The 26404-nt window shown below is 41.8% G+C and overlaps 1 protein-coding gene across 3 annotated transcripts in view; it reads right to left on the reverse strand.

Moving 5' to 3' along the window:
• The window catches only part of kcnq3 (potassium voltage-gated channel, KQT-like subfamily, member 3), a 57511-nt gene that overhangs the window by 13895 nt on the left and 17212 nt on the right, over positions 1-26404 (reverse strand). For all 3 annotated transcript variants that reach the window (XM_086075301.1, XM_086075309.1, XM_086075293.1), the window contains exons 3-10: positions 8763-8853; positions 8548-8674; positions 7284-7456; positions 4727-4900; positions 4545-4655; positions 3430-3525; positions 3252-3346; positions 3096-3122 (exon numbers count right to left, since the gene is read on the reverse strand). In XM_086075301.1, coding sequence (XP_085931427.1) covers positions 3096-3122; positions 3252-3346; positions 3430-3525; positions 4545-4655; positions 4727-4900; positions 7284-7456; positions 8548-8674; positions 8763-8853 — 894 coding nt within the window. The remainder of the gene's footprint in view (positions 1-3095; positions 3123-3251; positions 3347-3429; positions 3526-4544; positions 4656-4726; positions 4901-7283; positions 7457-8547; positions 8675-8762; positions 8854-26404) is intronic.

Consider the following 26404-nt stretch of genomic DNA (forward strand, 5'->3'; position numbering starts at 1 on the left):
CCCTGCCGGGGGGCCAAACCCGACACCGTCACCGGCGCTCTCATGCGCCCCCAACAATGTCCGCCTCTTTGGGGCGCTGAAAAGCTCCTGGGAGGCGGCGGAACGCTCGCAACATCAAGATGAGGACAAGATTGTGCGAAACAGCTAAACTAACAAGATGACGTCGTTGTTTGGCGCTCAAAGGGAGCCCACAAAAGTTTTGGGACACCTACTGACATCGTCAACTCCTTGACATCAGATGGCAAATACGCTAGCTCGTTGCTTGTTTGTGCACCAGGGTTGGAATAGTTTTACTTTTACTTTTCATGACAGTTCTTTTTATTTTATTTTGACTTGCTTTTTGAATTCAGTTACTTTGAACTCATTTTCTCCCAAAAACGCATAAATAAGTTCTATTTTAAATCGTTCAAGCGTCCCAAGGATGTATTTATACGTTAAAAAAAAATATATATATATATTTTTTTATGCTAGAGCATACAGAAGGCTTTGATGCAGTCTCTCAACTGTAAAGAATGGAATATATATGATAATATTCAGTTATACCTATATCGCCACCTAGTGGTGACAAAAATTGACATTCTTTACATTTTCATCTACTGCACCGAGTCCGTGAAAGGGATCCAGTTGAAAATTTGTCACAGAAGCCTTAACATGTTGATGACATGCCCCACATCAAATATTGTGACGTTTTGGCAAAGGGCGTGGCCATGACGGCGCTGCAAAGTCTGATGATTCACCGTGACAATGAAAGCTGCGTTAACTTGACCCAGATGATCCGATCTTGTCCAAATTTCACACATTTGATGAGAGTCCAGTCCTGAAGACCTCTACATAGTCATAGCGCCCTCTACTGGCCAAATGAAATACATGTTCGATGTTGTTCCCCAACCGGGATCTACCTCATATTTGTTAAGAAGACTGTTTAGGCCTTCATGATGTCACAACACAAAATTTGCGACTTTTCGTGAATCACTGTGGGCGGGGCTACGCACTGTTCGCCAAGAAAACAACGGCAATTTTGAGGGCCTATACAGAAACTCGGGAAACTTATCGTGTATTGTACGATTTTTAGAAAAATGACTCACTAGCGCCCCCTACTAAATTTTAACGAAGCAGCCCCGGTTGTACATTTAAGCAAGATCTACGACAATTTTTAGGTATATGAGAGAGCCCAAGACCTACAAAAAAATCTCCTGGACCCATATGCTAAAATGAACAGGAAGTGAGCTACGAATTTTTGAATGTCCCATTTTTTGCCGATTTTTGCACATTTACAGGGGGCATTCTTTTGCCTATTTCTCCTACACGTTTCAGCCGATTTACTTCAATCTTGGCCTGGATCATGTTAAGACCTCGCCCATCAACAGGGGAAAAAAATCTTGACCTTTAGGGACGGGGCATAATATTTTGTGTTTCAAATTTCCTTTGCCATGAAAGACAAAATGCGTAGTAACTCCCCGGTACATGTTCCAAAAAATCCCAAACTTCACATGCATGTTTATAGGCATGATCTGAAGGTATCTCTATGACAATAGTCAGTTATAAATATAGCGCCATCTAGCTCTTGGGTCGACAAAAAAAAAATACGACATATAAGCTATTTTGTCCAAAATTTGGATACTCTTTATAAGTGTGATAACTAAGTCATTTATTAATATTTTTTTTTACTTTCTACAGCAGGTCTAAGTAGTGACGCAGGTGGTATAACGCGATTTTGGCATTTGATGGAGGTAGACAGATTTGGCGCTCCACAGACGTGTGTTGTGGATGATATCGAATTTCATTCATTAAATATTACAACCACGTGGGACAAGCTTTATCAAGCATTCTACAAATGAATTGCACAACTCCAAATGCCCACGTCACATGCGCGGCCGACTACATCATCCGGCAAGGGAAGATCTTGCAGTTGACAATTTCACGCACGGACCCTAGCAAATCCATTTCTGCTTCCGCAAAGCGCTTCCATCGCCCTGATTGGAATGGGAATGAGCGGAGCCGCTTCTATTGGCCAGGAGCCGGCTGCATTCTTTTCCCGCAATGGCGCAAAATGCTCTACGCATTCTGTGCTCGTCAACTAAAATACCAAAAGAAAGAAAAGTTCACCCATGTGCGCAGTTCAACTGCGCTTTGTGCAAGGCTTGCGTTGGCTTGAAATAAAGCGAAAAAGCTCTTAATTGACGATGGCAAAAACGAAGGACATTTTCGCTATGATTGTTATGATGAATGAGTTTTTTTCAGTTGCAGTTAGTTTTATCAATGTTAGCGTTAGCTTGAGTTATAGGGTTGGGTTTAAAAAACAAAACAAATAATCCATATCAAATCGATTTTCTTTTTTGAGCCTGATATCAATTCATAAACTCATGAGTCAATTATTTAAAATATCTCTTTTTAAAATGAATTATTAATAAATTCGTAAGAAAATAAAATTTGAAAGGCAGATTTTTTGTGTCTTACTGTTTTCTTAAAATTGACTGTTTAAATGAATTTAAAAGTATTTTCTTACATTTATGAAAGAACCGACTTATTGCACTTTCAGACAATTTAGAATAATTTTAATTTATCTTTACAATTATTGAATTACAATTTTTCATCCCTGCGACCCTTGTGAGGACAAGCGGTTAAGAAATTGGATGGATAGACAATATTTTCACGTGTTACTCTCATTAATAAACTAAATCCTTTGACCAGTTACTGCCTCCACAAAATTTTATTTGGAATTTAATGTTTGTGAAGTTTTTATCATGCCCTTGATATTTAAAATAATTAATGTTTCATAATTAATCAATATTGGATTGAATTAAAGTGAATTGAATCGGGGAAAAAATCGAAATCGAGTCGAACTGAACTCTTGTGAATCGAAATCGAATTGATTGAGGAAATTACAACCGATACCGATATTCAGTTAGTTTTCCTTTTTAAAAACATTTTCATGTTTATTTTATTTCGTCAGCAAATTTTTTTGTTTACTTTTTATTATTTCATTTGTTTTCATGACCAATAATAACCTTAATGTGACCTGAGATTGTCTGGCGACCAGTCCATTTTTTGTCTAAAAGGACGGTTGTCACACAAAGTGTCATGACGTGTCTTACCTGGCCATGACGTCCAGATGGTCCTTCCTGCATGGAGACAAAGACAAACATGCTAACTTGTAAAAAAAAAAGCCACACAGGCGGACAACTGACAACCCCCCACCAAAAAAAAAAATCTATATCGTGTGTGTGTGCGCACGTGTCCACACGACTCACCTGAAGCACGGGAGCGAGATGATGGTCTCGTAGAACCTCCACGTAGCGATGAGGTCTTCCCTGATTGGATTGGTGGAATAATAGCGCCACGCCGACTGCAACAGACACGCAGCCTGAAATTGTCCAATCGGATGACGGCGGCGGGTGAGCGGGTAGGCGGGGCTTCCTCTCCTCTCACCTGGATGAGTCCGGCGGCCGGATGGCGTCTCTTCTCAAAGTGTTTCTGTCTGTGCTGCTCCTGGACCTTCAGGGCCAGACCAGAACCCAGGATACCCTGCCGTGTGACCAAGGTTATTTTAGTGAACGAAAACTAACGAAAAAACGAACACTAAAATTCAAAAAACAAATTTTGGTAATGAAATAAAATCAAAACGAAAATGTTTTTCAAAAAAACGAACTGAAACTACATTTTATGATTACAAAGCTAACTATAACTATATTTATAGCAAAAATGTCCTTTTAGTCTTTAGTAATCAATTTAATGCATGAGCCTTTGGGGATGATTTGAAGTATATTTATTTGACCGGAATAAGGACGTTTGAAAAGTGTCACACAGAAGTGACGTCATCGAGCAGCAGCCAATAAAAAAAGCACCTTCCGATGACGTCACTCTGAGGCAACAACCAAATGCAACGTTAGGTCACAAATGAGGCTGAGTGGTTACCGTCACTTTCCTTCGGTGCAGGTTGGCGTGAGTTCGCTTCCCCGCCTGGGAGACCGTATATGTGTGTGAGCGCACCAAAAAAACAACGCTAGGTAAGAAATTAGCTACTTTTCTCATTTTACCGTGCTGTTTATTAAATATTGCGCACAAGCAGAGGTGGCAAATCCAGATCCAGAAAGAAAAAACCCTGCTACAGTTTGGCTTTAGCCATTGATGCGAGCTAGCTAGCTAGCTAGCTCCCTGGCTAGCTCCCATGGTGCTCGTTTACCTGCTAGGGAGCTCGCTAGCTAGCATTAATGGCTAAAACCAAACTGTGGCAGGGTTTTTACTTTCCGGATCTGGATTTGCCACCTCTGCACACACACATAAAAAAAAAAAACATAAACGAAAATTAATACTGACTAAAACTCAACTAAAATTAAGCATTTTTTAAATAACTAAATAACTAAAACTAACATAACCACCCTGAAAACTAATTAAAACTAACTAAATTTAAAAAACAAAAACTCAAACCGAAATAAAAACGAACTAAAATGAAAATTCCAAAACTATAATAACCCTGGATGTGACGTGATCAATGTGACAAATTCACCAAATGTGACGTGATCAATATCCACGGTTACGCTTACCGCCGGCAGCGCGAAGAAAGAGACGCCGATCAGCGCGAAGGTTCCGGCTAAAAGTCTCCCCGCCCACGTCTTTGGCGTCTTGTCACCGTAGCCGATGGTGGTCAGCGTGATCTACGACGGCGCAAGGCAACTTGTGAGATTTGCGCGCCGACGCGCCGGTCGCGTGACGTCACACTACGTACCAGCCCCCACCACAGCGCGTCGGCGTACGTGTCGAAGTCCTGAGCTTTGGGCTGAGCGGTGGGGTCGTCCTGGTCGGTCGCGTCCAGCGACACGTCGTCCTTCTCCACCAGGTAGACCAGGAAGGACGCTAGGATCAGCGACAGGAAGCCGATGTACCAGGCCGTGATCAGCTCCTACGTGCCACGGCGCACCAAAATCTCATTCGCACGCATTACTTACACGCGCTCACACACAAATACATGAGAGTGTTTCCGTCATGCGGGTAAGATTTTCAGGAGCACGTGTGAGAGCGTTTTTGTAGTACATGAAAATGATAAAAAGTTGAATAGGGCGTGAGAGCGTTTGAGTAGTGTGTGAGAACGTTTTAGTAGTCAAAGTGACAAAAAAACAAAACAAAAAAAGAGAGCATTTCAGTAGTGGATGTGAGAGTGTTTGTGAATAGCAACAATTTCAGTAGTAAGAAAGCTTCAGTATGAGAGATGTATGAGATCACTTTAGTAGTGGCCTACAAGGGAACAATAAAAAGCTGAGTAGTGCTAGAGAGTGTTTGAGTAGTGTGTGAGAACGTTTTAGTAGTTAAGGTGACCCCCCCCCCCCCCAATGAAAGTGAGAGCGCATTTCAGTAGTGTAATGAGAGAGTGTTTGTGAGTGGCAAAAAAAATGACTAGTGAGAGGGCTTCAGTAGTGTGTGAAAGTTTCGGTAGCATGTAGGAGATCATTTTAGTAGTGCAACAAAACAATAAAAAGCTGAGAAGTGTGTGAAAGAGTTTGAGTAGTGTGGGAGAATGTTTTAATACAGCAAAATGAGTAAAAATAATTATGTAGAAAGTGAGAGAGTTTTTCAGTAGTAAATGTGAAAGTAAAGTGTCTTGGCAGTGAGTGGCAAAAAAAATCAGTAGAAAGTGAGTGAGCTTGTGTGTGACAGTGTTTCAGGAGCAAATGTGAGAGCATTTTAGTAGCACATGAGAACCATAAAAAGCTGAGTAGGGCATGAGAGTGTTTGAGTAGTGTGTGAGAATATTTTAGCAGTCAAGATGAGCAAAAAAAAAAAACATTTAAAAGTGAGAGAGCATTTCAGTACTGGATGTGAGAGTATTTGTGATAGGCAAAAATGTCAGTCGTGAGAGGGCTTCAGTAGTGTGTGAGAGTTTTAGTAGTACAAGGTAACAATACAAGCTGAGTAGTGTATGAGAGCATGTGTGTAGTGGGTGAGAACGTTTTAGTAGCCAAAAGCGAAATGTAGAATATGAGAGAGTGTCTCAGTAGTGAAGGTATGAGTGTCTTAGCAGTAAATGTGAGTGGCAAACATTTCAGTAGTGAGGGCTTCAGTAGTGTGTGAGAGTGTAAAAACCTGAGTAGTGTAGGAGAGTTTTTGTGGAGAGTGAGAGAATGTTTTAGTAGCAAAAGTGAGCAAAAAACAAACAAACTGTAGACTATCAGAGATTGTTTCAGTAAAAAAAAAGTATGTAAGCAGTATGATCAGAACAAATTTCAGTCGTGAGAGGGCTTCAGTAGTGTGTGAGAGTTTTTCCCGTAGCATGTAGGAGATCATTTTAGTGTTGTTTCAGTTGCATGTGTTTTAGTAGTACTTGGGAATAATGAGTATTGCATGAGAGCGTTTGTGTAGTGTGAGAACTAGAGCTATCAAACGATTACATTTTTTAATCCGATTAATCACATCTTAGAATTTTGATTAATCACTTCATAAAAAAGCCTTTTTTTATCAACATTTTCTTCCCGACAAATTTGAGGAGTTAATTCTTTTGACAATTAATGTCATGAGGACTTCTTCCACATTTTTGGATCTTTTTCTAACCACTTAATTACTTGCATCATTTAAAATGGGGAAAAAAAGACCCCAATATTTTGACATGAACAGACATTCGAAATGTGATACGAAAACATTTATTAAATGCTTTACTTTAATGCATGTAATTATGTTTATTGCTCAAACACAACCTGTGCTACCTTTAGCGTAGCCATCCGCTATCACGCTAAAGGATAATCTGTGGTCAAAATTAAATTAAAAAATTAATTTTTTGTGATTAATTAATCAGTTAACGCTTTAACTTTAACAGCACTAGTGAACAGAACATTTTAATAGCCAACGTGAGCACAAAAAAATGAAATGTGTGAGAGAATTTCAGTCGTGAATATAACAGAATGTTATAGTAGTATTTGTGAGTGGGAAAAAAATTCTGTAGAAAGTAAGAGTGCTTCAGTAGTATGCGTGAGAGTGTTCTAGGGCGCTAAAAATGTAGGTGGCATGTGAGAGAGGAGTTTTTCAATGCTGTAGTGTGTGAGTGTTTCGATTGTGTGAGAGTGTTTTCACAATGTCAGTGAGGGCATTTTATTAGAATGTGTGAGCAATAACATTTTTACTTTTGAGTGAGAGAGCATTTCAATATTGTGTGAGCTAAAACCTGAGAGTGTTTTCCTAGTGTGCTTAAGTGGATTTTAATAGTGTGAGAGCAAAACAATGTATAGTGCAAGTGAGAGTGGCAGCGCGATTGTCCGCCGTTTGCCTCCAGTCCCACAGGGGGCGCCGCGTCCCACCTTGCTGTGCGCGTAGATGGCCGAGCCCAGCAGCTTCCAGGTTCCTCCTCGCCGGTCCATGCGCAACATGCGCAGGATCTGCAGGAAGCGCAGGCTGCGCAGGGACGTGGCCAGCACGTTGCCTTGGTTACGCACCGCCACCACCGGCACCGACGCCATCAGAACGAAGATGTCTGAGCGCCGGCATCGCAGAAGATCACAAAGGTTAAAATAGTGCTCGCAATCGATCGCTCATTCCCGACTCCGCAATCACTACAGTGGGGATTTCTAGAGTTTGTGTGTTTGTTTGTTTGTTTTGGTATGTGCACTGTTTGAAATTGGCAGTGACGCCGCTGTGGGAGTGAACATAGCCAATTTGATTTCCAGCCAATCAAAGGCATTTCTCTTATTCTCTTTATCAATTTAGCGTTCAACTTAGACCTGCTTTGAGATGGCGTCAGGTCCAGTCTACTTTCCATCACCAAAAGTTTTTACGCTATCTATGAAAATAGACGATTAATGATTTTTATATGATACAATATAGCTGAGTCAACGATTGGATGAGCCGGACAGTCCAGGGGTCTGCAACCTGCAGCCCTGGAGCCACATGCGGCACTTTAGTCCCTCGCCTGTGGCTCCCTGTGGAGCTAAAACATTTTTTTGTAGAAGTCTTCTTTTTTTTTTTACATACCTTTTTTACTTGATTTTGAGATTTTTAAAAAAGTCAGAAAATTTATTTAAGAAAAGGCAGAATTTTTTTTTCAAAAAGTAACCATAAAATGTCCCAAAACAAAACAATACACCAAGAAAATGACCAGAAAATGTCCATAAAATTGCCAAAAATGTTTGAAATTTTTAAACAAAAAAGGCAGACAAAAAGCCACAAAAAGTAAAAAAAAAAGGAAGAAGATAGGTAGAAAATGACCATATGTTCATAAAATTGCCAAACATGTCTAAAATTGTATGAAAAACGAAGAAGAACAAAATAAAAATAAAAATGGAAGACGAAAGGTAGAACAAAATAAATGTCATATTTTTGTGTTGCTCTAATTAGCATTTGGGCTTCATCACAATCTGAATTTTTTTTGCTGCTCTAGACAGATTATTTATTTGGCCTAAAATGTCTTTTTTGACAGGACAGGTTGCCGAACCCTGGGATAGTCTCATCACCACAAATGGATTCTCAGAGGGCAATTTCAGGAAGATCCGGTGTAGAAAAAAACAAAATCAATTCCCATGTAGCATTCAGGACGTTGGGAATGAGTATGTGTCGGGCGTCCTTTACCCAGCATGCAAAGCGGCTTGCGGGCGAACTTGAGCCTTCCTCTCCATCCTTTGTAACGACAGCAACAACCTGCAGCCCAGATGCGCAACGCAAACTCGGCCCCGAAGATGAAAATGGCAAACGTCTCCTGGGAAGCCACAAACACACAGTCACGTCCGTGTGTGCGTGCGTGTGTGCGTGCGTGCGTGTGTGTGTGTGTGTGTGTGAAAGCTCACCAGAACCACCAGCCAATGAGCTGAAGTCTTCTCGTGCTCTTTGAATGTTGTCAAAACGGCCAAAATCAGACAGCCAAGGACAATCAGAAATCTACAAAAACACACACACACACGGGTGACTTCATAAAAAAACAAAAACAAAAAACAATGCCGAGTACAGTTGAAGAAAGATGTGTAGGACAAACGTTTGAGCACTAGAGGGCAGCACAATCTCACTTCAGTGTTGGCAGAAAACTCAGCAGCAAGCTCAGCAAACTATTTTTTTTTTTTTTTTTTTTTTTTGCTGACTCAGCAGAACAATAACACTGACATTTAAGATGGAGAAAATGCAACACAAGCTATTCAGGTCAATGTGGAATGAACATTCTGGATTTTGTTGCATGTTCTGTCAACGGCTAATACAAGATCCAAACAGAAACATACACACATGGGAAAAAAGTTTTGCCAGCTGCCCAGAGGATGCTAATGAGTGCAAAATGGTTACTCCAAATCAAAAATGGCTGACTTGCTTATTCAATTTCAGGCATGAATCTTCTAAACGTATTCATTTGATCGACGTGTCCATCAAATTTCATGTTGGTTGGCGGCGCTTCATTTTTCTACCTTTCCACAAGATGCGACTGAATGCGAAATGTCTGCTTGAAACCAAAATGGCCGACTTCCTGTTCAATTTCAGACATAGCTCCTTGAGACATCGTTCTCACGAGTGATCTTTTCTTGTTAATTGGGGGGAAAATTTCAAAAGAAAAACTTTCCAGGGGAGGGGGGGGCACAACTGTATCGATGTTGGTGAACATCTCTCGATGTCAAGGTCACACGGAGGGCAATCGATGCTACTTCCTGTTTGCCTTCAAGTGGTGTATTTGTTCAACGAAGCGCTAACAGCGTTAGCATCAATGCTCATTGACGTGCCGTTCGACGGCCTTGTTGCTCTCAGCACGTCAATACAACACAAACGCGCGCACGCACACGTAGTGTGTCTTTGATGTGTCTCGTTGTCATGGTTACCATAGATTTACACTCACGGTTCCGTTCCACTTCCTGTAGCGAACTTATGTCTGTCAAGTCTCATGACTCAGCAGACACAAGTTCCACACTGTAATTGGCCGCCACTGATCGTAAACAATGATTGACTTCCTGTCCCTGTGAAGAGTCTTCTTTTGAGGTTCTGCACTCGACTCTTGGACTCACTAGCGTCCCCTTGTGAAGCACTTTGCTATGTTTGTGTATAACTCATTTGCTCCCAAAATTGTATAAATACATTTCTATTTAAATGTTTGACGTGTCCAAAAGACGTATCTATACGTTTTTTTTTAAAAATGCTTTATTTTTATTTTTATGCTAGAGCACACAAATGGCTTTGATGCAGCCTCTGAACTGAAGAGAACGCTTGAAGCATTGGTTATTACAAAAACGGCCAGCAGGTGGCAGCAGAGCAAAGGAGATCAACCAGGGCCATGTTGAAAAAAAGCTCATTTACCCACAGTTCGAAACAGATTTGTGAATAATGATGGAACTTGGCTATATTCTAATGCTAATTGCTGCAAAACAGAAACCGATAGAATTATACTTTTTTTTCCCAGATGAAAGAAGAGACTCGAATCTTTCTTTTGGTAGGTTCCTTGTTTTTATAGCAATAGAACACAATATTCTGCGGGCCTTGCAAAATCTGTCTAAAACCAGTAAAACAGCCGGGAGCGAAGGGGGTTGCTTCAGTGAAAATGGCTGCCAGTCAATGAGTTAAGGGTCACATTTCATTTTGAAGGGGTCAGGTCAAGTTCATAAAAAACATTAAATCTGCATGTTAAATATACATGTCAAATAGTTCATTTTAATACTAATTCATTTTCCCATTTTAGATTTCCAGAAAACATTTTTCTTATAATTTGTTCTCAAAAAAGTAAATATTATCATTCATAAAAAACAAACAAAAAAAACAATGGACATGTAAAATTTGTAAAATTGTAAAAACTATAGTCAAACGTATTTCTCTTGTTTTATAGAATAAAAATACATTATACATAAATAAAAAGGAAACGTTTAATTTGTAAGAAAATATTTAAAACAGTTGATATGACTAATAATCACTCTATAATTATCTTATTGTATTTACAACACATCAATCAAATGTGATAAATCGGTAGAGAGAAAAAATATGTGCGATGGCAATAAGGATTGTAATCTGGCCAAATGGCTACGAGGTGTGGAGATCCCCATGGGTCGATCCCGGAACCCCGTCTGTTCAACCTGCACATGCTTCCAGCTTCCATCAACGCAGGCGAACACGGGCATAAAGATGACATTATTTTATCGGCCTTTTTGTCATTTTATATTGCTGTACATAAAACACTTTGAATTTTCTTTGTGTACGGGGTTTGCACTCCACAAAATAAACTTGACTTATTTTGTCCTGCCTATTTATAATTAATATCAATATAAAGGATGAAACCATTACAATTACTAACACAATTAATTGATTATCAAAATATGTCATTTAGTTTGATAATCAATTAGTTGTTGAATAATATGTGATACATTTGTGTATATATTTCAATATTCACTGTCGCCCCCCCCCAAAAAAAAAACAACGCAACAAAAGTGAGTACACCCCTATGTGAAAATGTCCCAATTGTGCCCAATTAGCAATTTTCTTTCCTTCTCGTTAATGTGACAATGTCTGATCATGTGTAAATGGAGAGCAGGTGTGTTAAATTTGGTGTCATCTTGCTCACTTGAAGTTCAGCGCGAAGGTCGTCCCACTTCTGCTGCTTCAGCTGCCAGTCTCATGTTTTCTCAAGGTCGCTCGGCTAATAAAGGAAAATAAGGAAAGTTCTTTGCGCTCCCGCCATTAATCCGCTCCCATCCGCGGAGCCCGCGGGAGGCTTTCGCCCCCCCCCCCCCCGCCCGGACCGCCCCCACCCCCGAGGATTCCTAACGAGCAATTTACTGACGAGATCCAATAAGCAGATTGCAGACGCAGCAGGTCGGATGCGTCCTTTGTGTGGGAAAATGCGAGAGAAGCACAAACTTCTCATTCAATTGGACACTTGATCAAAGCATCTACATCCAAGTGTCGGAAAACAAATCCTTGACATTTTTCAGTACTGATTTAGATTTTTTGGGGTGTGTGTGGGGGGGATTTAAAGTTTAAAAACCGGTCTAAGTTGTGGCACAACGCGATTTTGGGCTGGTTTGTTACCTGAGAGCTGAGCAACTGTGATGTTGGTTGGTGATTTTGGTGGCATTTTTTCTGGACGGTCCCTCAACGAGCAGCAACCTTTTTTCCACCGCAAGCAAAACAGCAGCGAGCTTCTCATGTTTCACAACATTTATTTTATAGCCAAATTTGTGTTATTTGCCTTTTACTTGAAACAACAACAACAGTGGTAACAAAATGCATGCGTTGGCATATTAAAAAAAAAAAAAACACATATACCAAAATTATGCTGAATATGCAATTACAAAAGTCACGGTTCGGATCGGATCATTTTTAGGATCAGCGAGAAAAAAAAAAGAGAGAGAAGATAAATAGTACTTGTCTTCATTTATTTTGTAAAACACTTATGAGCATTAGAAAACAAAACAAAAAACAAAAAAGTCTAATATGGCAGTTTAGGATTTAGGAACACAAGTTTAAGTGCAATATGAAGCGTGATACATTCTTGGTCCATGTGTAAAATAACAAAGTCATTCATGGCTTAAAGTAAAATCCTAAAATCTAAACGGCTATATTTGACCATTTTGAGTTGGATGGGTGTGTTTAAAATAAAATAAAACAAATGAAGACAAAGTTCTAGTTATCTTTATTTTCTTCTTTTTTTAAATAATGAAAAGTCCTCAAATTGCAATTTAAGGCACATTCCCTTCCTTTAACTACGGAGAGTGAATTACAAAGCAGAAAAGTGGACGTCCAGTAACCAGAAGGTCGGCTGTTCGATGCCCATATTACCTGTCGGCGTGTCCTTGGGCAAGGCACTTGCCACACCAATGTGTTGCTACTCACACCGGTGTATGGAAGGTGCCAATGTTTGGTGGGCGGGGCCGTAGGCGCACACGGGCAGCCACGCAATCCTTCCGTCAGCCTGCCCCAAAGTCGCTCTGGCTATTTAAGTAGCTTAGCGCCACCACGGTGAGAATGTGCGAGCGCATGAATAATGCAACCTCTGTGAAGTATCTTCCAAAAAAAGCGCTATATAAATCAAATGTTTTATTATTATTATTATTATTATTATAGAATAAAGAAGCAAGCCAGGTATTATCTGTCAAACTCATATATGTTACCAGCCAGGCACTCGTAGGTCATGCTAGCTCGATAGCCACTAACATCGGAAGTTTGTGCCGTGCCATACAAATGGCGGCGCAAATTAACTCGCGCTTTCTCAGCGTTCGAACTTTGTGATTGAATATAAAATTCGGAATAGCGTCGTGTCGATGTTTGTCGCAACTATACAATGTTGTACATAAAGGGAAGTCAAGCTAGCCATCACGCCGCGCGACGTGGCTCGACTTCAAAGTAAAAGTCTACCAAAGCTATTTGCATTGCCGTCAATGTATTCTTTGGTCAACTTTATTTTGAAGTTAGCCTTTAGCTATCTGTCCGCCAGCTACACAAACTACGCCGCGAGAACCTCTTCCTACCGACCAGAAATTCCGCAGCCCTTCGCAAGCCTCACAGCGACTTCCAGGCGGCACAGCCGCGCCGGCGTCAGTTTTTTATCCGACACATCTGCTCGCCGCCTCCACTTCTTCGTCTTCTTCTGCTGACAGGTGGAAAGTTGCTGAGAGCGAGATTAGCCCAGCGAGCGCCGCATTTGCGACGGGAGCGCTTTCCGCTTTTCCGGTCCGACTGATGTCAAACAAACGAGCGTGATTAGCGGCGCTAATTGGAGCCATTAGTGCACGTTAGGGAGCCGGCAGTTAATCGGGCCTCGCGGCGGATAATGAGTTTCCTCGCCAGGTTGCTCCGACGTCCCGAGAGAGGAGGCGAGCGGCGGCGGGATCGATCGGGGAAACCTTAATTGATTTTTGTCGTCGCGTCAACTTTGACGTGGGAACTTTCATGTAAACTACAGGCTGATTAATCCATTGGGGTTCGTTCCAATCAGAATAGGATATTTACTCGTGGCGCGACGGATCACTATTGATCCGTGGTCGGTTCGAATCAGGCCCCACGGTTCGGATTGTGCGCGATCCGCGGAAAACAAAAAAACAAAGAGCGCATTCACACGAAAGCAACATGATCAGTCCACATTCGCTATAATTGCAGCAGAAGAAGTTGAAACTTCTCGTGGATCACAAAAGTGCCTTTTCGTGATACGGGATTTTTTTTCTGCGTCTCGACACTATTCACACGATCTGAAACTTAACTACTACTCAACGTAACAAGGCTAACTTCGAAATAAAGTACCAAATAAGACATTGGTGGCAAGGCAAAGAGCCTTGGGTAAACTTTTACTTTGAAAGTTGCCCACGTCGTGGCGTGACGGCGAGCTTGACTTCCCTTTTCGACGTTAGACGATAAAGTTGCAACCAACATCAATGCAACGCTATCCCGAACGCTAATTCAGGACGCTAAGAAAGCGCTAATTCATTACGCCGACGTCAGTGGCTACTGGCTAGCATAATAGAAGCTAGCTGTTAGCATTACCAACGAGTGCCCGGCTGGTAGTCGTAAATGAGTTCGACAGCTGGTAACTGGCTTACGGCTACTTTGTGGTGTTTTCATTACTAAAAGAATAAAATTAAAATAAGTAGAACTTTGTCTTCATTTATTTTATAAAACAGTTTTGCCCATCAAAAAAAGAAAAACATTCATAGCTGTTTAGATTTTAGGAACATGGACCATATTGTAAAAAATAAGAATGTTTCTGCCTCGTATTACACACTGCGGCTATATTAGACATTTTATATTGATTTTTTTTATTTGAAGGGAAAAAGGTTTTACAAAATTAATGAAGACAATCCTTTTTTTTTCCCGCTGATCCAAAAAAACAATCCGAACCGTGACTCAAATCCGTGCTCCGATCCGAACCGTGACTTTTGTGATCCATTGCGCCACTAATATTTACAGATGATTGTATATAGGATAATACAAAAAATATATACAACTAAAGTCATGTGACCTTTGGATTGACTACTTTAAACTTGGAACAAAATGGACACGTGGCGTTATTGCACTTAAGGGAAGGAAAATAAGCATTTGACATATACAGTGTTTCCTCGTTTTCCGCTGAGGTCGGTTCCAAAAAAATACCCGCGACAAATGAAACCCGCAAAGTAGTTAGTTTTATGTTTTACATGTATTATAAATGTTTGAAGACTCTAAAACCCCTCACCACACAGTTTATACACTTTTCTCATTGAGGCGTTTACATTTTCTCACATTTTTCCCTTGTTTAAACATTCTCAATGTTCAAACTTTCATAAATTTGATAAAATTGTTATTGTACATGAAAAATAATTAATTTATACAATTAATTCTGGACAAAATATGATTTTTTTATTGCTTCTACAATGAATACCTTTAAAAACACATTTTGCCACTTCCTGTTGGCTGTAAATGACATCACGTGTGCTCAGGGCTCCGGTAACGGCCAATCATGGCTCAGTTTGCTAACGTCACATGGACAAGCCCAGAAAACGGCTGAGCTGTGATTGGTCGTTATCGGAACTCTGAGCTGACCTGTGATGTCATTTTCAGTTGACAGCAAGTGCCAAAATTTGTTTTTAAAGGTATTGGAAAAATAACCCAAATTCCTGAAGGGGCGGGGGGGGGGATTGGGGGGGGGGGGGTTTGACAGAAGCAAAACTTGCCATAAGTCGGTCATTGTCCTTTTTCTAGAAATTTAAGGGAGGAAATGTGATCAAAATAAATGAAAATTTTATTTTTGTGAACAAAATCAGACTTGATTTGAGTCCCTAATGCTCCACCGTTAGCTTAACGTCATGCTCACAACATGAACGCATAAACGGCATGTTGTTATTCCACATGATGACAAAGCGCTCCGATTGCCGCCGCTGACTCAGCATATTTGCAGGTGATGCTGTGGGAGAAGCGACGGCCTGGTGTAACCTCATCTTCGGGAAGGCCGGACTTTAATTACATTTGATTTCCTGCTCGCTTAATTAGCGTTTTAGTCAGCGGGAGGAAACGGGCCGGAGGTTCGCCTCTTCGGTGCATTCGTGAACGGCACACGATGAACCCGAGAGATGACGAGGAAAGCAGATAAACGCACGTGAATTGACCAGCGATGAACGCCATCAATCTCTCATCTCATCAAAGTGACGGACGAGCGGCTGGATGACATCCAACTGGCGCGCGTCCATCGCCATCTCGTAGGGCGCCAACATCCACACGGGATAAACAAATAATAAGCAATCAGCGTCGTTAGCGCTCGTTAGCTTCCGATTTGCGAAGGTCAAATGTTGATTTCTTCATTCGAGGCTGAACGTTTGACAGACATTTGTTCTTCACATTATGTTTCCACTAAATATGGTATTCTGGTTAATATTGTGTCAGTGGAATATAAATTAAGCAGCAAAATTCAGCAGTTTTTATCAACATGATCAGAAGGCGGCCATTTTGGCACTTGCTGTCGAGTGAAAATGACATCAAAAGCTTTTCCTGATTTATTTCTATTTTGAGTTTTGATTTTAGCCTCGACTTTTTTTAATCTTATTTTTTATTGAATGTTTATTTTTTATTTTTTTTAAACTGTGCTTTTATTGCTGTGCACTTTGAGATGTGTTGCAAACAAGTGTTACAAATAAAATCTATTATTATTATTACTCCACAATTTCTCAGGTCTCAGGTGACCACCAATCACACGTTGAAAAAGTAAAAAGTAGTCATAAAAAAAAAAAATCACTCAAGTACAAGTACTGAATAACTGCTTGAACATGAATTCTGATTATTATTATTATTTTTTGAACAATGTCACCAGATAGACAAAAAGATCAAATGATGTGGAAATGCTGGCATCTTCAAATCTCAAAATAAAATAAAAAAATATAACTTTTTGAGCTCGTCGTGTTTCTAACTTCTGCCATGGTGCTAAAGCAGGCATGCTTAATGAGCAGTGTCCTTCCCCCCCCCGCCCCCCCCCCGCCCCCCCCCTTTCCTTCCTTTTCTGCTTGTTTCAGAGCTTAACGACCCACTTACAACTTAATTGTTTGATTGACGCTAATATGCGAAGATGACGCTCCTTCCAAAAGCGAACGACTCAAGTAAACGTAAAAGAGTAAATGTAACTAGTTACTACCCACCTCTGAATATTTCGATTCTTTTACAAAAAATTCCATTAGAAATACATGTAAATATTGATTGTTAGAATACGTTCACAAATGTATCGTCATTCCAGAAATATTATTATGGGCCTGCTGCGAAGCAGAAGGCACATATTACTATCCTAGAAAAAGGGAAAAAGGGTTTATTATTTTCCGCAAAAATGCGGCCCGTACCGTAGATCGCACCGGCACAAATGAGGTATCAAACGATGCGGCTCGATCTGACTCGCTGCGCTATTATTTTTATAAGAATTCCCAGTTACCATGGCGACGCTATTCCCAAAAAACTCCCAAAAAAAAGTCCCATAGGAATGAATGGGAAACCGAAAGAGATCAACTCCAATCAAGCACCTTTTTCCAAGACACGCTGCGCGCGCATACGTTAACCGACCGATATGAATTTTAGCTCATTTTGTTGGAATTTTTGTCATCTTTAGCTCAGTGTCAAAAAAATTTTAAGGAATGAAAGCTCTCCCCCCTGTGCGGGTTCAAAGACAGTGAGTGAAATATCCGTTATCCCATGTGTGTGTATTGCATGAGCTAGAGCGGACCAATTAAGAATCAGAGTGTAGACAGAGAAAAAATAGATTTCAAGTTTCACTTCAACTCGTCACCATGGCCACAATCTTTGCTCACTAGACATCAAATTCGCACATTTTATAGCCACAAGCCTCTGCTTTCTGACAAACTAAGTTTTATTTGGCTAAGGTGTCATTTAGTACCTTTATTTTCACTTTAAGCGAGGAGAAGTCGCACAATTTTGATCTCTTTTCAATGTTATTTTCGCCGTGTTCCCCTCTTCATTTTCGATCAATCATAAGTTTTCAACCTGCTCTCATTTGGTCATTTTTCATCCGATTAAAAAACTGAGAACATGCTCGCGTTCCCCAAACCCTTGCCGTTCTAACGAGCCATTTCTGGAATCTGCATCTTCAACCGTTAAGTCGCGAGAGGCTTTTGTTTGAGGTGAGCGTAATCCTATACAAATCAATGGAACGTTGGTGCGTGACGTCTCCTCACAACTTAAAATCTAATGTGTGTGCGTGAATGTGCATGTTTTGTAAAGGGGCAGTGAGATACTGTTGATTATGGTAGATTCCACATTTCTTGACCGATTTCAATGGTTTGAATTTTAAACTGTTCAGCTCATTGAAATGTTAGTTAAAATCAAATGTATGTGCGTGAATGTGCATGTTTCTTAAAGGGGCAGTAATACTTTTAGTTGATTATAACTTCCACATTTCTTGAGTGATTTCAACGGTTGAAATTTTAAACTGCTCATTGAAAAGAGTTGCAAGAGTTAGCAGGCCCATTCAAAATTTCCGCGGGAATTTTTCTAGTTATTATTTAATGGAATAAAATGTAAAATTCAACTTTAAAACCCAATTTCTAGTTTTTCAACAATTATTGGCAATGTTTTGAAAGATTAATCACATAATTTTTTTTGTCATATACTGTTATATTACATACAATCTTGTTAAAATGAGTTTAAACTGTACTTTAGTTATGAAAAAAAACTCTGTTTTTACGAGAAAGCAATTTTCTGTTACTATACACGAGTATTTTTCTGCCGCCCCAACTGACAGAATTTTATTTTATTTTTTTTACAGTGCTGCTCAGCTTCAGAAAACAGGTGAGCTGTGATTGGTCGTTGCAACAGCAAGTGGCAAAATGGCCGCCCCCGAGATGGATGAAAACAGCCTGATTTTGTTTCATAACTCATATTCCACAAATATGAATATATTAATATACAAATATTCTGCTGAGAGACCGACCGCCGCCCCGGTTTGCCCCGCGCGCGGGGACGCCTACATTTCCGGATTTAGAAACGAGCAAGATTTTAGCGCCGCCAAGCCAAACAAATATACTGTAGTTTATGAAGTATGAAAGACTCCGCCCCGGGCGGAAGCTGGCATGTCCTCGCACATGAAGCGCACGGGAGGGAGATGTCGGCGGACATCTTGCCCCACTGAATGCAATCACGAGAAATTTCATTCACACCGAGTTTTTTTTTTTGTAATATTAACTTATGTTTATTAATTATACTTCAGTAATTGTAAAATGTTAAACCTTTATTTTTACTATTTGTCTGTCTCATTTTAATGACATTTTATTTAATTTTATATATTGAAAGGTAATTGTTAAATTTGTTTTTAAAAATATGTTACTATTAAATAAACAATGATAAATATTTACTACCACCCAAATAAATTAATTTAAAAAAAGTAACATTAAAAAAAAAAAAAAAAAAGAGAGAGGTCAAAAGTACCAAAAATTGGTACCGTTATCAGTAACAGTATCGGTATCGATTCCCAGGTACCGAGTATTGGAACAGTACGGGTTCAGTCAGTCGTGACCCCGGCGCGAGGTCAAGGTGCGGTCCCTGACGATCCCATCCAACCGTCACTTCCCGTTCCATTGTCCTCCTCGCTGCCCCGCTGTCACGACTCGGTCTCACCTGACGGGAACGCTCATTACGGAAGGAACGCTTTGTGCGGGAAAGAGCGGCGCTGACGCACGCGGACGGAAAAGTGGCGACTCTTGTGGGAAATGCCGAGCCTTATTAAAAACGAGGAGACGCGCAGAGTAGCGCTTACATCCAAATCCGCCTGACTTTTTGTGCAGGCCGCTTGCTTTCATTTGGCGACACGCGAACGTGAGGCTGAACTGCTGCCCGTTGGCGAGCTCGCCAGGTTGTAATTTGCCCGTCACACGGCTGGCAACGGTTCAAGCAAATTGATGAAGGGACGGCGATTGAGCACGTTATCTCCTGGATCCTGCGTCCTATTTTCCCGCCAGACCACCCCCCCCCCTACTCCCCCCCGACTAAATACATTGTCTGACACGCATCCCGTTTCCATGGCAACAGCTGCGCTCTCCACTCTCCCGGGAAGATCCCCGGTCGCCATGGCGACACCCGCTCGCTTCCCCGCTTCCCTCCCAGTCAGGGATCGCCAGTCGTGCCTGGTCTGAGCTCGTTTCCATTGGATGCCCGCCGTGATGGAGCGTAAACAAAACAAACATGTCTGCCACCACAACGCCGCTGCCTCGTGCGATGAGGCACGTCTGCGCGCAAGATATGAAATATTTTAGGCCTCGTCATCAAGATTTATGTATTTCAATTACATCTCAAATTTGCAACCGTTCACATGACTTCAAATTTCCCTTCAGCAGGCCAATGTGAGCTTGGACAGACAATTGTAAGTTACAGCAAATGAAGATGCTGGATCGTAACATTTACTGTAAATACATAAAACTAAATATGTAAAACGCATAAAAACAACAAGAGGACCACAAACAACTAACAATAGCAATAAAACACTTAATTAGAAAAAAATCTGGCAAAGTTGTTTTTCCTTGACTCAGAATTTGAATTTCAAATGCCATAAAAAAATAAATGTTGCATTAGCGCCACATGCTGGAAATGTGGAGTATGGCTGTATGCAAATTAGGGCTGCCACGATTAGTCAACTAGTCACGACGATCAAAACCGTCGACAATTAATATTAATAGTCGACGAGTCGTTTGTTTATGTATTTATTTATTTGGTGCTCTGTTTTTGTCGGAAACTGCCTCGTCTCGCACTCCCTCCCTCTCTCGTGTCGTATTTGTGACGGTACATGCGCAGTAGCGTTCATCTGGGTCATCCGTGATGGAAAGAAAAGCATGATGGGTCGTGTAGTGTCATGGCTAACCCGTGTTCGCAACAGAACCTGAAACCTGAGGCGCATTTCAACCAAAAATACTTCATACGAGGTCAACCTCCCTTTTTCACGGCAATACGGCAGAGATAAAGCAACATTTAAAAAGAAAGCATGTTGGGCCAAAGCATGGCTCAGACAGACCCCGTATTGGGGAAAAAGAAAAATGGATCGAGGTTTCCATTGCCCGGACGCGGGTCACCGGGACCCGCGTCCGGAGTAAGGCCTGGAGGCGGGGCTCGAAGGCGAGAGTCTGGTGGCCGGGCCTTTACCCATGGGGCCTGGCCGGGCATAGCCCGAAAAGGCAACGTGGGTCGCGCTTCCTATGGGCTCACCACTTGTAAAAGGGACTAAAGGGGGCCAGGTGCGTAGCGAGCTGGGGGGGGGGGGGGGGTTGGGGGGGTGGCCAAAGGCGGGAGCTTTGGTGGTCTCATCCCCGGCTACAGAAGCTAGGCTCTTGGGACACGGAATGCCACCTCTCTGGCGGGGAAGGAGCCCGAGCTGGTGTGTGAGGCAGAGAAATTCCGACTAGATCTAGTGACTAGATCGAGGGCCGGAATCCTGCAGGTTTTGTATGTTGCCCTTCTTCAACACAGCTGATATATGATCAGCTCATCAGCAAGCTCCGCATAAGCCTGATAACGATCCTGTTGATTGGAATCAGCTTGTATTGGAAGTGAGAAACCTCCAAAACCTGCAGGACTCCGGCCCTCGAGGACCGAGGTTGCCCAGCTCTGATCTAGTCGGACTCTCCTCCGCACACGGCTTGGGTTCTGGTACCACCCTCTTCCACTCTGGAGTTGCCTATGGTGAGAGCCGCAGAGCAGGTGTGGGCATACTTATTGCCCCCCGACTCTGGCGCCTGTACATTGGGGTTCACAGCGGTAGACGAGAGGGTAGCTTCCCTCCGCCTTCGGGTGGTGGGGGGGGGGGGGGGGGAACGGGTCCTGACTGTTGTTTGTGCCTATGCACTAAACAGCAGTTTAGAGGACCCGCCCCCTTTTTGGAGTCCGTAGAGGGTGTGCTGGAGAGCGCTCCCTCTGGGGACTCCCTCGTTGTGCTGGGGGACTTCAACGCTCACGTGGGCAATAACGTTGAGACCAGGAGGGGCGTGATTGGAAGGAACGCCCCCCCCCCCCCCCCCCAATCAGAAACCGAGTTATGTTCTGTTATTGGACTTCTGTGCTCGTCACGGATTGTCCATAACGAACACCATGTTCAAACACAAGGGTGATCATATGTGCACTTGGCACCAGGACACCCTAGGCTGCAGTTCGATGATCGACTTTGTAGTCGTGTCATCAGATTTGTGGCCGCATGTTTTGGACACTCGGGTGAAGAGAGGGGCGGAGCTGTCAACGCCCAGAGTTCCTAAAGGCTCTGGATGTTGTGGGGCTGTCGTGGGTTGAAAACAGACGATAACCAGACCTGCAATCGACTGGTTCTGGATTTTCAGCTGCTGGCCCATTTCCACTGACGAAATGTAGGGCGCACATAACGGTGTCTTCGGTGACATTTTTCACGTAAATGGCTGCCGTTGAATTGTACATGCTTGAACCCAGCGGAGACATTCCCTCTGGAAACTCCCTCCATTCGATCCCGGTCACAACAACGCCAGTCACAAAAGCGGCAGAGGTTTGTTGTAACCATAATACGTCTGTTAAGTACATTTGTGGTGAAATAACGAGTCAGTTCCCAAGTTTTGCCTCGTACCAATGACACTCTCTCAGTCGCCCCGCCTGCGTTCCTTGTCCGAAAAATCAACTGGCCACGCCCACGCGCTGTTCTACAAATCGTAGTTTGGGCGCAATTGTGAACGTGCCCTTTTGAAGAACGTGCCGCTCGAGACGAGGAGGACACGGGAAAAGACGAGACGTCACGCCGCCGAAGCTGACTTTACAAGTGAAATTAACTACGAGCAAGCAAGTTAGATACAAAAAAAAAAGTATTTATAATTATTAATTATTATAATTCTTACTAATTAAAACACTTCTATTTTTTTTTACCTTTACTTGAATTCCGATTATTCCATTGTTTTTCCCTTCATCCGTTTCCCAAACGATTGATTGACACAAGACGCCGAATACGATTTGGAAGACGAACGAGCTGTCGTATCGCACGCACGTTGCATTCGATGTCAATAAGACTGAGCTGAACTCCTTCGACATCGCAACTCAAGATTTATTGACGTCTTAGCGTTTTATTTCCCAGGAGGAGCAGCACGACGATCATCCGTCTCGCTGAAGAGGAAAAAGGAAGAAGTACATTTCTCAATCTTCAATTGCAAAGCCGAAGAGAAAGAGAACGGACGAAGGCGAGCTTCCCGCGTACACGACTCGGCGTGGCCGCGTGACGGTTTACAAAGGTTTTAAAAAAAAAAAGGGGAAGTCGACCTGAAACATTTCTTGACAATAATACGTTACATGTGAGCGCGCTTGTCGAAACGTGACATTCTGATGAATATTACATTTGTGCAATGTGAAGCGAAATCGGGCCGTTTTGAGCCATCTCAGGGGGCGGCCATTTTGCCACTTGCCGTCGACTGAAGATGACATCACGAGAGCCGTCAAAATGTAATCGATTCGTCGACGAGTAATCCATTAGCAAATGAATCAACTATTTTAATAATTGAGTAATTGTTTGGAGCCATTTTTGAATTTGAGCATATCAACAGCGATTGTTGACTGATTTCTGGAGTCCTTCATGGAGGAAGACATTTGCAAATATCTGTTTTTACTTTGGAAAACAATGATTGAACCGGTCGCATAGTACAACATCAATCTCCATTTATTTTTTTTTAATCACTATACGAATATGAAGTTTAGGGATGTCCCGATCCGATCACGTGATCGGAAATCGGGCCCGATCGGAATCGGACGTTGTCTCCCGATCAGGACTCCGATAAATATATGAGTTTTTTTTTTTTTATATATATATATTTTTTATTAGATCTGTGTAATAATGTCTGATAAATTGGGGTGGCTTTCTTTAAATCATAGACGGCAATTTGCATCTCACATACCATAAATTCATCATGCTTATCCCACGATAACAAAAATGTTCAACAACAACAACCAACTGCTGTTTTTATTTATCCAAATATACATATTTTTAAAAAAGCTCATTTTAATACTGTGATACCGCAATATTTGTTCTCATGGTTACCATAGCATCAGAATGGAATATCACAATTTCACCAATTCCTCATTCTCGATCACAACAGGACTGGAAAAAGAACAGATCAGAACCAAAAACACACACGCGCACTTTATGGACACACAATGATGCGTCAGCTCACCGTTGCAGCGCCCAAAAGGTTGTGTGTGTGCGTACTCCCGAGTGGGCGAACGTCTGTGATGAGTTAACTCATTCATTGCCAATGATGACGTCAAAAATTCGAACTATTTCTATTAGTTTAACATTTTTTTTCCACTTTTTTTTATTGTACATTTGGAACAGATATAAAATTTGTGATTTATTGTGAGTTAACTAGTGAAGTCATGCGATTAATTACGATTAAAAAATTGTTCAAATTGTTAAAAAAATCTGTTCTAAATGTACAACAACAAAATTGTTTCTCGGTTTTCATACTCTTAACAAAAGTGCAAAAAAATGTTAAACTAACAGTTCAAATGAATTCTATAGCCGTCAATGGCAGTGAATGAGTTAAGTTCGGAAAGAAAGAATTTGGAATGAGCTGACCAACGTCAGTGTCAGGTATAGACAAAGAATGGACTGGTCGCCAGTTCATGTAGGGCACATATAGCCCAAAAGGGGATTGGTCGCCAGCCATTATCAGGGCACAGGTCGCCTGTCGAATTCAGTCGAAGGAAAAGAAAAGACGCAAACACACAAAAAAGGCCTGAGCCCAGACTCGAACCCGAAACCTGTGACGTCACCCTGCCGACCGCTCCCCCACAAGCCGCCTGACGTCTTTGCGGCAAAGTTGAAGCCGAGTTGAAGGACGGCACAACTGAGGCCGGCCAATCAGCCGTCGCCGCCCGCCCGAGCCTCATTAACGAGCTGGCCTCCGTCTAATTAGTCAGCTGTCCGGCCGAGAACGGACTGACCCTGCTGAGGTCATCAGAGGAGACCTCAGCGCCGGCGCCGTCAACGTGCCGAAGTCGACGCCCGACGAGAGAGAACAGAATCTGATTGGTTTATCTACTTCCGCCAGTGACACGCGCACACGCACAAACGCACCCCACCCTCAACATATGTCCCGTCATTCTTCACACCTGATGATGAAGACGAGGATTATATAGGTAGAAATGATGATGATGATGATGACAAGGCGGATGAAGATGATAACGATGATGATGATGACGTCAATGATGGAGATTGATGACGTTGATGATGAGGATGATGACAAGATGATGATGATGATGACGTGCAGACAATACTGATAAGGATGAAGATGATGAAGATGAGGCTGCTGACGAAGATGATGTTGAAGGCAATGATGAAAAGGACAATGATTAAGATGATGACGTGTAGACGATGCGGATAAGGATGAAGATGAGGATGATAAAGATGAGGATGAAAATGATGAAGATTATGATGATGATGATGAAGATGAAGTTGATGACGACGGTGATGATGAAGATGATGATGAAGATTATGATTATGATGATGATGATGAAGATGATGGTGAAGATGAAGATGATGAAGGCAATGATGAAAAGGACAATGATTAAGATGATGACGTGTAGACGATGCGGATAAGGATGAAGATGAGGATGAAAATGATGAAGATGATGATGTGTAGACAATGCTGATAAGGATGAAGATGATGACGACGGTGATGATGAAGATGATGATGATGAAGATGATGGTGAAGATGAAGATGATGAAGGTGATGATGAAAATGATGAAGATGAGGATGATGGTGAAGATGAAGATGATGAAGGTGATGATGAAAATGATGAAGATAAGGATGATGAAGATGAGGATGAAAATGATGAAGATGATGATGTGTAGACAATGCTGATAAGGATGAAGATGATGACGACGGTGATGAAGATTATGATGATGATGATGAAGATGATGGTGAAGATGAAGATGATGAAGGTGATGATGAAAATGAGGATGATGAAGATGATGGTGAAGATGATGAAGGTGATGATGAAAATGATGAAGAAGATGATGTGTAGACAATGCTGATAAGGATGAAGATGAAGAAGGTCATGAAGATGATGATGACGGTGATGATGAAGATGATGATGAAGGTTATGATGACGATGAACATGATGGTGAAAATGATGAAGATGATGAAAGTCATGAATAATGATGATGACGGTGATGATGAAGATGATGATGAAGATTATGATGACGATGATGAAGGTGATGATGACATTGATGACGTGTCGACCATGCTGATAAAGATGAAGATCATGAAGATTATGAAGATGATGATGAAGGTGTTTGATAAAAATGATGACGTGTCGACAAAGCTGGCAAGGATGAAGATGATGATGGTGACGATGAAGATGATGGCGTATAGCCGATGCTGATAAGGATGAAGACCAAGATGAGGATGCTGAAGATGCTGTTGCTTCCACATTTTTTGGGTTGGTGTGCATTTTTAGACGTGGTTGCCAGGCAACTGAAACTCTTTGTTGTGTCATCCTGCCTGCTGTACACAAACACACACAC

Source organism: Leptonotus elevatus, chromosome 1 (assembly GCF_054856555.1).
Source record: "Leptonotus elevatus isolate MCC_2025b chromosome 1, RoL_Lele_1.0, whole genome shotgun sequence".
In the NCBI taxonomy this organism is placed as follows: domain Eukaryota; kingdom Metazoa; phylum Chordata; class Actinopteri; order Syngnathiformes; family Syngnathidae; genus Leptonotus; species Leptonotus elevatus.